The sequence below is a fragment of the Stylophora pistillata genome, chromosome 8 (genome assembly GCF_964205215.1).
Source record: "Stylophora pistillata chromosome 8, jaStyPist1.2, whole genome shotgun sequence".
In the NCBI taxonomy this organism is placed as follows: domain Eukaryota; kingdom Metazoa; phylum Cnidaria; class Anthozoa; order Scleractinia; family Pocilloporidae; genus Stylophora; species Stylophora pistillata.
Window position 1 is genome coordinate 19,054,788 of NC_142526.1, and position 16,921 is coordinate 19,071,708.

Below are 16,921 nucleotides of genomic sequence, written 5' to 3' on the forward strand. Positions count from 1 at the left end.
TTTAAAATGTTTTCAAAGTCATTGTCACCATTCGAAGAGCCAAAAACAAACAAAAGCGTTTTTCAAAGTGAGCCGGAGGTTCTTGTCGACTTTGAAATGGCTTTCTGGAGCGCACCGCCAAACAATGTTTTTGCTGTTTTCTTTTTTTCTGATTTTTATTTACTTTTGCGATTCAAGGAAAATCCATTACCTTACTCGATTCGTGTGATATCGGTGTTCAAGTGCAATTTAAGGCGGAATTCCCTAGTCAAGTAATAAATTTCCTATAGAGTTACGAAGACGGAGTCGCACATTTTTGGGATAGTGGGGATAAGGAAATTGTGGTAAGTAGGAATTTAAAAATATGAAGATTTGCGGTTCAAATATTGTTACAGTTTTTCCAAGAGTGACTAATGAGGTAGGGGCTCTGTAAAAGCTAGTGGAACATACCCCAGTCCAAATATTGGTTTTCGCGCCCAATTTAAGGCGGAATTCCCTGTCAAGTAATAAATTTCCTGGAAAGTTATGAAGATGGGGTTGCGCATTTTTGGGATTGTGGGGATAAGAAAAGTGTGGTAAATAGGAATTTAAAAATAAGAAGATTTGCTGTTCAAAAGTTGTTACTGTTTTACCAAGGGTGACTAAATGAGGTCTATAATTGGCCACAGAATAGACGACAATGGGGTAGGGGCTCTAAAAAAGCCAGCGGAACATACCACAGCCCAAATACCCCCTCTCTCCCTTCCGAAGCTTTATCTCCCTATCAAGGAAAAGTAACATCAGAAATACCCGTTACTGTGGAATTGACACTCAAGACCTAATAAGATCATACCAATGTGCGTTTGAAGAATCTCTTGACATGTGTAAGAAGTCTCAATAGGAAAGAAAGCCCGCTGATAAGGAACCTTACAGTAACAAGCCAGAATAACTCTTTGAAAACGTACTATAACTATGGAAAGGAGAGGTAGTTTTGAAGTCTGTTTCAAATACAGCAGACTGATGGACTCTTTTAATTGCGGTCACCTGAAATCAAATAGGTAATTTCCATTGGGTATATGAGGAAAGGCTACACAGGAGATATCAGTGACATGTGGGAATCTTTATTTGTAGGTCTCGTCAAATAGGATGACGAATGATCCTTTGTGTACTATACCAAGCCCTACGGAGTGAATGTTCTGCAAGACATTTTTCGCGGAAAAAAACTCCACATAACTCTAGCATGCCATCAAATGATAAAGGAGACGAAATTATGGCAACGACGACGACTTTGTAATTTATATCAGGCAGTAAAAGAAGTCTCTTGCGCCGTAGAGAATGTGTATACTAATGGGTTAATTTTTACAACTTTTCCGATAATTTATGCAAGTACATAGCTTAGTAAGGTGGAATGTCCAGTTTGTATGCTGGATAGTTGTACAGATTTTTTATTTCCTGGTCGATATCCTTTGTCTCGTATGATGGAGTACCTCCGTCCGCTTGAAGCTTCACTGGTGTCGAAGTCCCATAATACACGTTGTCTCTGTACACGTGATGTTGAGACGGATCGCCATTGGTCAGCCAAATGCATTTGTATTTAGTAGGGCGACTAAAACCAACGATCTCAAATACGTTAGCAGAGTACTTGATATTCTCATCCTTTCCAACTGAGTGGGGCTCATAGTAGCTTAAACTGCTTTCTCGTCTGCCTGGTCTTGTTCGCTGTACGAGGTGATTTCCGTAGATGACTACATTCTTGAGACCATTGTGAAGACAGGCCTTGCGTTTTCTGTTTTTATGCGAATACAACAGAATTCCTGTGTCGTCGACGTAATTACGGGCAAGCCAAAGGTTTTTCCCATTTCGCGCTTTGATGCCACCTGATGGATTCGCAGGCCAACCTCTAACGTAGTTGCTTTTCACTTCCAGGTTGTCAAAGCCTTTAAGGTACATGGCGTGGTCTCTGTGTCGGCCGGTATTGGGACTTCCGTTGAATATATTTTCCGCTATTTTCATTCTTTTGTCGCACTGGTCATAAAGACAACTTTTAAAGTAGCCTTGATCAGATTTAAGGTTGTAATGAGTCTTAAGGAACTCTAATTTCTTTTTTTGATCTCGCCAATGGGATACTGGCTCAACTTTGGAAGACAACCAGTCTAATTTACTTAACTCGAGGCCACATACATTGCCAATTACCCAAACGTTAAGAGTACTTCTAAATCTGGAAGCAACTCCATATGCACCCGAATCGCGTAAAAAGACGTTTTTGTAAACACCACTGTTTCCAAGCTCCATCATTACCAATTGTCGATTCTGTCCGTTACTTGAAGTTGGACTTGCCGATGAAAAGAATACACAGCTCTCTATTGTAATATCACGTGTAGATGATGACCCTTTGATTTGATCCTCAAATACTACACGAATTCCGTCAAAATACAGATACTGCAGTGAAACACTGCTTACAGGTGATGCATTGTGTATTTTTATGGCATATGGAGTCGACGCCTTGATAACAGCAATACCACTCTGGGTTCCATGCAGTTCCACTGAGCCACTTATAGCAATATCACCGCCGACCAAATACTCACCACGAGGAAAGAAAACCTTGTTGTTTGTGGAACCTTCTACGTGTTTAACGATGGCCTTGATGGCAGATGTGTCGTCCGTTTTTCCATCTCCAACCGCAGCAGTTAAGGAACCTCCAGGTTGCTTCACGTTGGTCATTCCAGCAGGTACGTCATCTGACCCTGTCAGATAGTTTGGAGCTAGGAGCACAAGGAGAAGGGAACGTGTTAACAAAGGGTCTTTCTAGTTTAAAAAACTCCCCCTACAGTTGCCACGTGACTGGATCTTGTCAGCGATTGAAAGTCAATACCTGCGATGGAGTTACTCCAACACAGCGGTGGAACGGCAGGCATGCTGTGGGAGATCAATTTTGGCCAGCCACGCGCCCAGCATAAAATTTTACCGGAAAATATGAGAGACATCCGCTGTCACACGTAATTAGCAATAATGAATTCAATCGATCGGATGGATCCTCAAAGGGGAAATAAAAGTTGAAAGATGTAAAACTTGTGACTTTTCGAGCACAAAGATTATCTAATTACGCCGGGTAACCTTCATTTTCATTTACCAAGCGTGCTTGCGAAAACACTATTTTAATCAGTATGTAACGAGTAATTTGGAAGATTTAAACCTCTTCCTTCCTGAATAAAGTGATTTATTCACCTCTCTCCGGGTCATATTTTTTCGTTCGCGAATCTTCATCTCAGTTTTGCCGAATAGACACCGACCTTTCTACAACCAGTCAGTTTGACGATGTTCGTATTGTTCTCGTATGTTTGGTGACCTAGAGGAAATTAAGTCCCTTTGTAAGCTTACTTGATTGCTTTTTTACTACGCTTGGCCGCGCTCCATCGTGATGAAGAGGCGTCTTCTGTTCTAAGTTGTATTTTCCAGAATGCTTTCTGGCGGCGCTTCTACCCATCCTCCGGTGAAAAGAAATAAAGATCGCGTCAGGATCAGTTGGATTTTTGTTTATGTTTTATAATACTACTTCTCTTAACGCTTACCTAAGAGCCAGTATGATGCTTACGAACAGAACTACGTCTCTAATCATGTTAAAATGCTTATTAGGAAACACGTTTCAAAAAATCGCCGAATCCAATGAGGACGAGTCCCCTTTTGAAACGAGTGTCAGAAAAAAACTTTATGATACCAGCCACTGAAATATAGATGATCTAAATAACTAGATTAGGTCAGTTCGTTAGGTCAAGTGAGTTGGCATTAACTTATTCGATCAATTTTTTTTTTCACATTTCTCTTATAGATGTGAAAGAAGTTCCACGAACTTGTCTGCTGACGCTGTATCTTAAAAATTTACCTAAGTAATAAGGGAATCGTGCTTTAATAAAGGGGATAGTCCTTTCAATGGTGGATTTAACGGCAACGATGATGCAATCACAGCTGTCACAATTTCGGCTCTCGTGAGATGTTACCAGTAGTAGAACGCTATACTTCTCCTTTAGACATTCATTCATGATGCAATCACAGCTGTCACAATTTCGGCTCTCATGAGATGTTACCAGTAGTAGAACGCTATGCTTCTCCTTTAGACATTCATTATTGTTATAAGATTATAAGAGGTTATAACAGGTGAGTTTTTGATTTTGTCAACTGAGTTCATAATGTAAATTGGCCGCCGTAAAGAGTTTCAAAGATATGACGTTTCGAGCGTTAGCCCTTTCGCTCTGACGAAGCCCTCTGGCTTTGTGAAGCCAGAGGAGTCAACCACAACCACTCATGAGAAGTTGGACCCCCGAAAGTCGCTATGATCACTACATCCATCCGACGAATAGTAATGGACAACTTATTCCTGCCAGCATCGGCGATCGTAGAAGGAATACTCTCGTGGGTAAGTTGGGGCTTCTGCTGCTTTGCCTACTTTACCGAAACCGAACATTTAGCCAAAGAAGTCACAGACAGAGCGAAAAGACCACAAGATCCGATTGACCTCGACATTACTATCGACGAATCCAGCATCCCTGGGGGTTTCCTTCGAGCAGAAGTCGAAAGCCGTGACAGGCGACACCTGATCTTTGCGACATATGAACAACTAGATAAGTTAAGCAAGGCCAAATTGTGTCGCCCGCCTGTCACTCAGCTCTTTATTGCTAACGCGTTTGTCCTAATAGATTCAGATTCGACTTTGTCTCCGAGCGCAAGCTGAAGCGGATACAGAGATCAACTAACCGCTAACTGCAGAGCCGATTCTTTCACTTATGGGAAGCATTTCACAACAAGCAGAATTCGCTACGGCAATTACTGAGAGGATAGGAAAACATCAACGGATCCGTAATCGAATGAACGGAACGCAACTACGATACGTTGTGGTTAAGTTTAGTATATGAGGAAACAAATGATTGTAATTCAATTCAGTTCTATGATTTCTTAAACTTTGACGTTTTAATTATATTCAGAGAAGATTGTAATGTAGGTGAATCTAGGATGGAATGTAAAAAAAATTAAGTGTGTCTAGTGGAAATATTCTATAGCTCCCGCATTTTCGGTGCGTGGCCTTACCCTCGGTGTTCGCGCTTCAAACTTTACTAGTCTGGGTAAGAAACGACTCAACTCTTTGGGTGCGAAACGTCCTTGCTGGGTACGAAAGGACTAGCAAACACGCGATACGGCTAAAAGAGGCCGCACCAAAGAACGAAAGGTATCACTATCGGAAAGGCCTCCAGCAGAGTATTTACGTTTTCCACGGGCTTCCTTCCGGCATCTCGATTGGCATATTTTATTTACATTGCCTCTTGCAGTGCACAAAAAAGGGAATTTCTGGCACATTTCGCAAAACGTTGAGAAATAAGGCTCTTCGAAATTAAGTTTTCCCTACCTTTCGTTTTCTTCTGACGAATTTTAATTTTGGATTTAGTTTAAGCCATTGTAAATTCGTTTTCCCCATTTCGCTAGATGAGGGGGACATGGGGGGTTTTGAATACCGCAACGCCGCTAACAAAATAGAAGAAACACCGCATCATCGCAAGAAATATTATCAACACACCGACACGCGATATAGTCTAAGTCTGGTTCACTCGAATTTACCACGCGCTGGTATTTGGCTGGTCGATAGTGTGTGTGATAAAGGTCCAGAGGTGAAGTATGATATTAACGAACATGGCCAACACGAGCCTTGCCATGGGGTTCGATGTTGCATTTGATTGGTCGGCAGCATGACTGCATTGAGGCACACTTAAGTGAGGTGCGAAAACTGCGAATTTCTATGCCGGCCAAAAGCTCGAAGTTTGATTTTACGCAGGTTACCAAGACATAAAAAAATTAATAGATTTGTTGGATTTTCATAAAAATTGACCAGAATGTTCATCAGATATTAACGCACCAAAGTGTACAAGGCTTTTATAAAATTCGAAATATTTCTGTGACATTACGGAGCTTGAACCGAATTATTTACTATTGTCCAACTTCAAAGTGAAATCTCTCGGGAACCGACAGACTTATCGAAAAAGCCTCAAACACTTTTGTAGGCCGTGGCCATGGTCGTAATTGCCGAAAACCTTTATTACACACTTTGTTCACGCATATACCACCAATAATGAGTTCTTTGTATACAGATTAATCGAGTGAAGCCTTACACTGTTGTAAAAAGTAAAATATTTTTAAAAATCCGAGCTTTCGCGATCAACGGCATCATCGGGGGTAAGAAAATATTCCGGGAGCGCTATATCTATATGTAAAAAGAGTGTGTGGTGAAATGAGTAAAAGATGTGACTATGTATGAAAGCGGAAGAAATAAACTGTGAATGGAACATAATGAAGGCTCTAATGATAGACCGTTATAAACAAAGGACCTACAAAAGGGTTAAAATGGTCTAAAAAAATGAGATACAAAAATAGGTCTGCGAATTCATTACGTTCTCCCCGGGAATTGAGTGTAGGCTTGTACTTTCTAATGTAAAATGCTTCGTAAAAGCGTAGCCGGATTAGCTGGGTCATTTTCATTCATGATAATCTTGACATCAATGCTTTCATGGTCTTTGTTTTGGCAGGAATGGATATGTTTTTTCACGGACGAGTTTCCATTGTTGAGATGTTCCTTTGCGCGGTCGTGGATGAAGCGTGTCGTACTACCATTGTATTGTTGATTGCAGCTGTTACATGTGAGTTGGTATGCTACATTTCGTCGTAAACATAATCCGGTGTTAGAGATGGAGCACTTGTCTTTGGTATATTTGCGTACTTTGTGTGGGATAGGGCTTGTCTGAGTGTGAAGGATTTGTGGGAAATGCGTATCGGGATGTTTTCTTTCCTAAAGACGTTAGAGATCCTGTGATTTAGTCGTTCAGAGATGTATGGGATCTTGAGGTATGACCATTCTGTGTTGGCAGGTTGAGTGTTTCTTTGGGGGTGCTGTGGGCGTTTTGATTGTTCTATATTGCTCTCTGGGTAACCGTTGAGGCGAATGATGTCGTCAAATGCATGTGTTAGGTGTTGTGTTGCAGATATATGTTGGGAGCATCTGTCCTCGATGCGTTTTCGTTCGTTGCGGATGAAGTTGAGTTTGGATTTGGTGGGAATAGCTGATTGATGGTGGACGAATAGTGGTTTCTTGGCTGGTTTTATGTAGAAATCGAAAGAGCTGTCGCCATCCTTGGATATGGTGACTTTGAAATCGAGTAATGATAATGACACGCCATTGGGTGTTATTTCTGGGTTTTTAATTTCAAATTTCAAATTAGGGTGTACATTCTTTATTACATGGTGGAAGTGGTCTGCTGTTTCTTCATTGGTTGTTTGGAGGTAAATGTCGTCAACATATCTTTTGTAAGGGCTTATCATTAGGTGTGAGGTGCGATGGTTTTTATTTTGTCCATGAATAGGATGGCCAGTATACTTGAGATGTTAGAACCCATGGGTAGGCCCTCTCTTTGGCATAAAACTCGATCTCTGAAGGAGAAGTGCATGTGACTTGGAGTGGGTCTGAGATGTCTTGTTTGGAGAGGTGGAGTATTGGGTTCTGGATTCTATCTGTAGCGTTTGTGATGGCTTCGTGTATTGGTATTGGGGTGTATAGGGATACCATATCGAGGCTGTATGGATATGGTAGCGCTTCGTTTGTGGTGAGATTGCCGGTTTGGATACATCTAATCAGTTCGAGACTGCTTTCTAAATGGGCTGGGACATTTTTTAGCATCGGTTTGAGGGCGTTGGCAAGAAGCCATGAAATGCGTTGAGTGGGTCCATTGATGTTGGATACGATAGGTCGTATTTTAATCTCGGGGCCTGCTTTGTGGGTCTTTACTAGATGGTAGAATCTGGGCAGGTCTGTGTTTGACGCAAGGAAGCTTTTTTGGACAAAGGGAGGAATTTTATTTTGTAGGCAAATCTTCTTCCAGGCTGTGTTAACTTCATTTTCGACTGACTTGGCTGAAATGCGGGGTACTTTTTGGTAGGTGTTGGCACTGCTGAGGTGATCAAGGGCGATTTGGGTGTATGTGTCTTGTTGTATAACGAAGAACTCGGTGCCTTTATCGCTTGGGAGGCATACGTAGTTCTTCTCTTTGAGTTCTTTAATAGTTTTCCTGTCTCTGTCTGTGCCATCGATGTTCCGCCATTTCTTTTGGGGTCGTAGTACTTTGAGAGTGAGGTGGTGGTTATGATGAATTCTCTGCAGCTTGTTTTCAAGTTCGTTGTTAGACTGGGGTCTGTAGATGTGTCGGGTTTGTGGATAGGTAAGAAAATCTGACTTTTGGGGGTTTGACTCGCGATAGTGTTTCCATCGTATTTGGTTGGCTAGTCGGTAGAATGAAATATTGACGCCCGTGATTGTGTGTTCATTTACTCCAGGAGAGAGGCTGAACTTGGGGCCTCCGGATAGGAGGTTGATTTCTTGAGTGTTAAGGTTACATGTGAGCTCCCAGTTGGCTTGTTAGCTCAGTTGGTAGAGCACTACACTGGCTCGCAGAGGTCATGGGTTCGAATCCTGTACAAGCCTGAATATTTTCCTGTACAGGTCTTAATTTCACTCTTGCTTTTAATCGTTCTCATATGCGTTTCTGTAACCGCAGTTCAAAAATATGATTCTCATATATTCTTAGCAAGGAAAAGTCTATTCATCACAAGTATAGTCTTATGTTAGAATTAAGATAAATGTTATGCTGTGAATAGAGATTGTTTACAAACAGAATAGATCGGTATAGCTGGATGAAGCCTTTGTTCTCACTAGTACGCACTTGTATAAAAGGAACTCACTTTGGTAGCCTTTTTGACAAATTTTAGTTTTGCATTTGAAGAAGCTGTGTGTTGTGAACTTTCCTCCCTAGCGCACGATTGGATGAAATGTGTTGCGTGATCGAATGTGCCCTGCTAAAGCTGGATGGTGATATTCCCCTCTGATATTCTCCAATTTTTAAACAATGCTTCCAATACGATGAAAGCCCTTCTTTAAAATTTTTTAGCGGGAGAGTATTTTGCTGTTCTTTCAGTAGAAGGGATAAATTTGTTTGTGAATGAAATCGCGGTGGAAGTCAACATCCGTTTTCGATAAAGGAAATGAGAAAGAGAGAGTAAATGCATTCATTTGAATAAGAAATGTCCAGGGATATTTGTCCTTTAACATCATCCGTTATTCGAAGCCCACATCTTTCCTAAAGCTTCGCTCTCCGAAAGTCAATCGCTTCTCGAAGCAAATGTCCGCGGACAAATACCGAGATTAATCCCGCGCTAAACGTAGGCTAATGTTTGTGTGATCAATTTAGAAAAAAAATTTTTTCTTGAGAAAAGTGTGACCAGTGCACCTTTCCCTCAGTAACAGATGGGTGGATGTTCTCTATTCAGCCACCCTGCTGCTATCGTGCCACGCATGTATGGATCTCGTGGTGACTCTGGCATCTTTGAGCCTACGGCTCCGGTGAAACGGTACCACGCACCTTCCACGGGGATGTCGCTGTCACACTCATTGGCCCCATTGTATGTATTCTTCCTATCAACGCTGTCAAGAGCTTTGTAGCGTCTACACTCTAATTTAAAATGTGGCAAAAACAAACAGAGCTAAAACGTCTGCGCATGTCACAAACTCACTAGTCAAAGGATAGCAACAGCGTACATTTATTGAAATGGCGGGTTTTTTTTTTTAAAGTGGTGTGTTCCACTTTTTGCTTAAAACGCTGAAGACCACTCAGCACGCATTTCAACATATTGGAAGCTCAACATTCACAAGATAAATTCATTTTTGGGGTTTACAAACATTTTTGTGCTCCTGTCAAAGGACGGTTGGCAGCCAAATAAAAAGCTTAACCTTTTTACTTCAATTTCAACCTGGGCATAAAAAGGCGTCGCTTACATTTTTTTTCCATTTAATCACAACGTAGTTATGATTTTACACTTCGGTCCGCGAAACTTGTGACATGCCGAGACGTTTTCAGTTCGTTAGACGTTTAGACACATACCAATCATGTCTGGGTGAAGATAAAGGTTTTGGAATTCGTGGTAACCGTTGGGTACAGGCCATGACCTGCGACGGCTCAAATTGATGAAAACTAGGAGAGGAGACTAGCGAGACTTGCTTTGGGCCAATAGTTGTTTTGCGTAATCTAGGATAGCCAAGGAATCCACAACCTCGCCATAAATTTAAAATGACAAACGTGGTTTGAGGTCTTACAGAAAATTTCCTGACGGGGAACGAAAATTGTTTGGAGTTAGCGGGAAGCGTTAGTTATCAAGGTTTCACGAGTTACAGGATGAAAAGAAAATGATGATATAAATGACAAACTCCAGGTGTTCGATTTTGGTTGAAGCTCACGCGGCTACTAGCAATATACCTGGAGCCAGCGGAGGGGGGTTTGTCGGCGGTTCTGTCGGCGGTGGTTTCTTCAGTTCTTCAATCTCTCCCTCCACAGCAGTGAGCCGCTCTGTCAGTTGTTTGATCAACAAGCAAGCTGAAAATAAATTACGACAATGGTCCATGAATCACTCTAGTGAAGTTAGGCTTTAAATACGAAATCAAATATACGGAAAACTTGTTCTCAATTTTAAAAAACCGCAGAGAAGTGCATTTAAACAGCTAATTTGCACTCAAATTTTTGTCATGTCACGGTCACCACTTTTCTTACTCAATTTTGTCTCTAAATGTACTCTTTGGTGAAGAAAATAGAAATCCATCCTAATCGCTATTTCTTTATTAAAGATCTTTTCTTCAACTACAGAGGGTCTCAAGTTTATTAGGTATTCCACGATTAATTTTACCTTTGCATTCTTCTAGTTCTTTCATGCTTTCCTCCTACTCCGTAACCCTGTCCAATAGCTCCTTTTAAGATTTAAGATGGAAGATTTAATAATCTTCCTCGTCCTTTTCTTTCAAATACAGTTTCTGCCGTTCTGATTCGTTTCAGATCCATTTCGCCTTTCCAAATCTACACCAAAAGATCCTTTTAATATTTGGGAAGCTTTACTCGGGGGAAAGGGGTGTTTTCTACAGTGAAAGGCCAACGTGAATGTGCCGCTGGGTGGGGTCACAGTTTCACGACTAATTAAATATCATGGGTTTCTTTTTTTAGAGTAACTAGAATGGGGTCGCACATGTTTGGGATTATGGGGATAAGAAAAGTGTGGATTTGAAAATGAGAAGATTTGGGGTTAAAAGTCGTCACTGTTTCACCAAACTAAGACGATCTGAGGTCTATAATTGGCCGCAGAATAGAAGATAATGGAGGAGGGGATCTAAGAGGTCAGCGGAATATACCCAGCAAAAGCTGACCCACCTCAAATACCTCCCCCCCTTCCTCGAAGCCTTATCGCCCCATCAAGGGAAAAGAAACATCAGAACTACCCGTTACGAGCCAGAGTAACTCAAAGGCCGCGGAGATCAGCCGAATTTACGTCAAATCCCTTTCTCCTTGCGAACATATCATAAATATGGGAAGGGATAGGTAATTTTTGAAGTGTTTCACTGATACAGTAGACTGATAAACTCTTTTAATTGCGGTCTCCTGGAATTAAATAGGTAATTCGCATAGGGTACATGTGTATTGGCTACACTGGAGATATCAGTGACATGTAGGAATCTTTATTTGAAGGTAGTGGTGGCAGTTGATCCTTATAATGTACCATACCAAGCCCTACGGAGTGAATGTTTCGCGAAGACATTTTTCGCGAAAAAAAAAACATATATGAATAGAATGCCATCAAATGATAAATGAGACGAAATTATGGCAACGAAGACAACTTTGTAATTTTTCTCAGGCAGTAAAAGAAGTCTCTTGTACCGTAGACAATATGTATACTGACGTTAAATGGTTAACCTTTACAACTTTTCCGATAATGCACGCAATTACATAGTTTAGTAAGGTGGAATGTCCAGTTTGTATGCAGAATAGTTGTACAGATTTTTTATTTCTTTGTCGATTTCATTTGTCTCGTATGATGGAGTGCCTCCGCGTACTTGAAGCTTCACCGGTGTCGAAGTCCCATAATACACGTTGTCTCTGTGCACGTGATGTTGAGAAGGATCGCCATTGGTCAGCCAAATGCATGTGAACTGAGTAGGGCGACTAGAACCAACGATCTCAAATACGTTTGCAGAGTACTTGATATTCTCATCCTTTCCAACAAAGTGGGGCTCATAGTAGCTTAAACTGCTTTCTCGTCTGCCTGGTCTTGTTCGCTGTACGAGGTGATTTCCGTAGATGACTACATTTTTGAGACCATCGTGAAGACAGGCCTTGCGTTTTCTATTTTCATGCGAATACAACAGAATTCCTGTGTCATCGACGTAATTACGAGCAAGCCAAAGGTCTTTTCCATTTCGCGCTTTGATCCCACCTGATGCATTCGCAGGCCAACCTCTGACGTAGTTACCTCTCACTTCCATGTGATCAAAGCCTTTAAGGTACATGGCGTGGTCTCTGTGTTGGCCGGTATTGGGACTACCGTTGAATATGTTTTCCGCTATTTTCATTCTTTTGTCGCACTGGTCATAAAGACAACTGTTAAAGTAGCCTTGGTCAGATTTAAGATTGTAACGAGTCCTAAGGAACTCTAATTTCTCTTTTTGATCTCGCCAATGGGATACTGGCTCAACTTTGGAAGACAACCAGTCTAATTTACTTAACTCGAGACCACATACGTTGTCCGTTACCGAAACATTCACAGTACCACTAAATCTGGAAGCAACTCCATATGCACCTGAATCACGTAAAAAGACGTTTTTGTAAACACCACTGTTTCCAAGCTCTTTCATTTCCAATTGTCGCTTCTGTCCGTTGCTTGCGGATGGACTCATCGATGAAAAGAATACACAGCTCTCTATTGTAATATTACTTGTAAATGATGGCCCTTGGTTTTCACCCTCAAATACTACACGAATTCCGTCAAAATACAGATATATCAACAAAACACTCTTTACTGGTGAGGAATTGTGTATTCTTATGGCATATGGAGTCGACGCCTTGATAACAGCAACACCGCTCTGGGTTCCATGCAGTTCCACTGAGCCACTTATAGCAATATCACCACGGACCAGATACTCACCACGAGGAAAGAAAACCTTGTTGTTTGTGGAACCTTCTACGTGTTTAATGATGGCCTTTATGGCGGATGTGTCATCCTTTTTCCCATCTCCAACCGCAGCAGTTAAGGAACCTCCAGGTTGCTTCACGTTGGTCATTCCAGCAGGTACGTCATCTGACCCTGTCAGATAGTTTGGAGCTAGGAGCACAAGGAGAAGAGAACGTGTTAAGAAAGATCTTTCGATTCCAGTTTAAAAAACTCTACGTACAGTTGCCACGTGACTGGATCTTGTCAGCGATTGAAAGTCAATACCTGCAATCTAGTTACTCCAACACAGCGGTGGAAAGACAAGCATACTCAGGGAGATTAGCAATAACGAATTCAATTGATCAGATAGATCCACAAAGGGGAAACAAAGGTTGGGAGATGTAAAACTTGAGACTTTTCGAGCACAAAGCTTTTCTAATCACGTATGAACGTGTATATGCAATTACCAAGCGTGCTTATGAAAAAACTATTTTGATTGGTATGTAACAAGTAATTTAGAAGATTTGAACCTTTTTTTCCTGAATAAAATCGGCATTTTCGCCGAATGGACGCAAACACCGTCTTTTCTACAACCAGTCAATTTGACGATGTTCGTATTTGTAACCTTACTTGATTGCTTTTTTATCACGTTTTGCCGCGCTCCATCGTGATGAATAGGCGGCGTCTTCTTTCCCAAGTTGTATTTCCCAGAATGCTTTCTGGCAGCGCTTCTACCCATCCTCCGATAGGAAAAAAAAAAAGATTGCATCAGGATAATGCGGGGTTTTGTTTATGTTTTATAGCATTACTTCTCTCAACACTTACCTAAGAGCCAGGATAATGCTCACAAACAGAACTACACCTCTGATCATGTTAAAATGCTTATTAAGAAACACTTTTCTTCAAAACTTCGCCGAGTCCAATGAAGAAGAGTCCCCTCATGAAAAGAGTGTCAAAACAAAACTTTATAATACCAGCCAATGAAATATAGATGATGTAAATAACTGGATTAGGTCAGTTTGTTAGGTCAATCGTGAGTTGGAATTATCTTATTCAATCTGTTTTTGTTCACACTTCTTTTATGGATGTCAAAGCAGTTCCACGAAGTTGTCTACTGCCGCAGTACCTCAAAAGAAGTTAATTAAGAAATAAATGAATCTTCCTTTCAAAAGGGGAATAGCTTGTTCGGAAGCGGATTTAACGATGATGTCATTACAGCTGTCACAATTTTGGCTCTCATGAGATGTAATAGAACGCTCCACTTCTCCTTTTCACATTTATTATTTTAAATGAGATTTCCACGATCTAAGTTGTTTACTGCCGCAGTACCCTTAAAAAAGTCAGTTAAGAAATAAGTGACTTCGACGGGTTTAATACGAACCAGCATACTGACCAGCTCCCACTTGGCTTGTTAGCTCACTTGGTAGAGCACTGTACCGGTATCGCAAAGGTCATGAGTTCAAACCCCGTACGGGCTGAGTTTCTTTTAGGCCTTATTTCCAACTACTAGATAAGTAGGGTTCACGACTGAGAGGAACGCTTTCATACATTTCATGAATCCGCAAATTCATTAATATAAGTGCATCTTATTTTCAAAAAGAAGTAGTTCTTTCGGTAGCGGATTTAACGGTGACGATGATGTAATTACAGCTGTCACAATTTCGACTCTCGTGAGATGTTACCCGTAGTAGAACGCTCTACTTCTTCTTTAGACATTTATTATTTTTATGAGATTATAAGAGGTTATACAGGTGAATTTTTTCTTTTATCAGCTGAGTTCATAACGCAAATTGGCCACCGTAAAGAGTTTCAAATGTGACGTTTCGAGCGTTAGCCCTTCGTCAGAGCGAAACTTTTGCTCTGACGAAGTCCTCTGGCTCTGTGAAGCCAGAGGAGTCAACCACAACCACGCAGGAGAAATTGGACCCCGAAAATCGCCAAGTTGACTTCATCCATCCGACGAAAAGCAACGGACATCTTATTCCGGCCAGCAGCGGCGATCGTAGAAGAAGTACTCTTACAGAAAGTTATGGATAATGCTGCTTTGCCTACTTTGCAGAAACCCATGCGAAAAGACCACAAGATCCGGTTGACCTCGACTTTACTATCGACGAATCCAGCATCTCTGAGGACCTCCTTCGAGCAGAAGTCGAAAACCGTGACAAGCGACACCTGATCTTCGCGACAGGTGAACAACTAGATAAGTTAAGCAAGGCCTAGCGGGACTTCTTTGACAGAACATTCAAACTGTGTCGCCCACCTGTCACTCAGCTCTTTACTCATAACACGTTCGTCCGCCAAGGTGACCACACAAAGCAAGTCCTCCTCCTATTAGATTCAGATTGGTCTTGTCTCCGAGCGCAAGCTGCAGCAGATACAGAGATCAACTTACCGCTAACTGCACAGCCGAATCTTATACTCATGGGATGCATTTAACAACAACCAGAATTCGCTACAACATTTACTGAAAAGATGCGTAAACATGAACAGATCCGTAATCGAATGAACTGAGCGCTATCACGACACATGATTAAGTTTAGTATATGAGTAAACAAAAGATTGTAACTCAATTCATTTTTATAGTTTCTCAAAATTTGATATTTTAATTACATTAGCATAAGATTGTAATGTAGGTGAATTTAGGATGGAATAAAAAAATTCAATCCTGTCTAGTGGAAATATTCTACAACTTTTGCATTTTCGGTTCCAGGCCTTACCCTCGGTGTTCGCGCTTCAAAAATGATCACCACGTCCACAAAACTTATTTTTGTTATTCACAATGAGAAACTGACCTTATTTTAAAGATATTTAACGTGTAAAACATACTTGGCAATTTCCATCGGTTTCTGAGAAATTTCAGTTTGAAGATGGACAATAGTAAATATTTTGGTTCAAGCTCCGCGCCGTCACAAAGAAATATTTCGAATATAATTTTTGTAAAAGTCTCACACAATTTTCATGAAAATCCAACAAATCTACATACTCTATAAATTTTTTATAAGTCGTTGCAACCTGGATAAAAATCAGACTTTTGGCCTTCAAAGAAATTAACAGTTTTCGCACCTCATGCGCGTGTCAATGTAGCCACGCTGCCGACCAATGAAATGCAGCATTGAACCCCTTGGCAAGTTTCGTGAGAAAGAACTTTTTTGAAATTCGCGGGTAGGGTCATGTACCGAAATGGGGTACACCAGTTTACAATGGCTTAAAGAAATCCAAAAGTTCCTCGGAAGGAAACGAAAGGCAGGGAAAATGAGAAATTTAACTTCGAAAATCCTTACTTCTCAACGTTTTGCGAAATGTGCCAGAAGTTCCTTTTTTTGTGCAGTGCAAGAGGCGTTCTTTAGTACAGTTCCCTAAAACATTCTTTAAGCCGCGTCTCTCGTTTACCAGTCCTTTCGTACCCATCTAGGACGTTTCGCAGCCAAACAGTTGAGTCGTTTCGAACATAGCTCGGTGGTTTCTTAATGATAAAGTTTGTTTCCCATGTTAAGTATGTTTTCCACGTCAGATATGTTTAAAATAAGGTTGGTTTCTCATTGTGAATAACAAAAATAAGTTTCGAAGACGTCATTCAGTGGTGTTCACTTTTGAAGCGCGAACACCAAGGGTAAGGCCTGGAACAAAAATTGCGGAAGTTATAGAATATTTTCACTAGACACGGTTGAATTTTTTTACTCCATCTTAAATTCACCTACATAACAGTCTTATGTTAATATGATTAAAAGATCAAATTTTGAGAAACCATAAAACTGAATTGAGTTACAATCTTTTGTTTACTCATATACTAAACTTAATGACGTGTCGTGATAGCGCTCAGTTCATTCGATTACGGATCTGTTCATGTTTGCACATCCCTTCAGTAAATGTTGTAGCGAATATTCTGCTTGTTGTTAAATGCTTCCCACAAATG

At 40.9% G+C, this 16,921-nt stretch overlaps 2 protein-coding genes across 3 annotated transcripts; both read right to left on the bottom strand.

The window, feature by feature from the left end:
• Positions 1 to 968: 968 nt before the first annotated feature.
• Positions 969 to 3,687, bottom strand: LOC148725340 (uncharacterized). The gene is made up of 3 exons (XM_088729325.1): positions 3,528 to 3,687; positions 3,337 to 3,443; positions 969 to 2,720 (listed from the first exon to the last, which is right to left on the bottom strand). The coding sequence occupies exons 1-3, from the start codon at positions 3,572 to 3,574 to the stop codon at positions 1,354 to 1,356; spliced, it is 1,521 nt and encodes a 506-aa protein (XP_088585451.1). The 5' UTR covers positions 3,575 to 3,687; the 3' UTR covers positions 969 to 1,353.
• A 7,836-nt stretch (positions 3,688 to 11,523) lies between these two features.
• Positions 11,524 to 13,986, bottom strand: LOC111329230 (uncharacterized). 2 transcript variants are annotated; one of them, XM_088731842.1, is made up of 3 exons: positions 13,834 to 13,986; positions 13,639 to 13,748; positions 11,524 to 13,179 (listed from the first exon to the last, which is right to left on the bottom strand). In XM_088731842.1, exons 1-3 carry the CDS (start codon positions 13,878 to 13,880, stop codon positions 11,813 to 11,815), a joined length of 1,524 nt encoding a protein of 507 aa, XP_088587968.1. In that variant the 5' UTR covers positions 13,881 to 13,986; the 3' UTR covers positions 11,524 to 11,812. The 2 variants fall into 2 exon arrangements, with proteins under 2 accessions (XP_088587968.1, XP_088587969.1); XM_088731843.1 differs by having other exon boundaries at positions 13,639 to 13,739; positions 13,834 to 13,967.
• Positions 13,987 to 16,921: the final 2,935 nt, after the last annotated feature.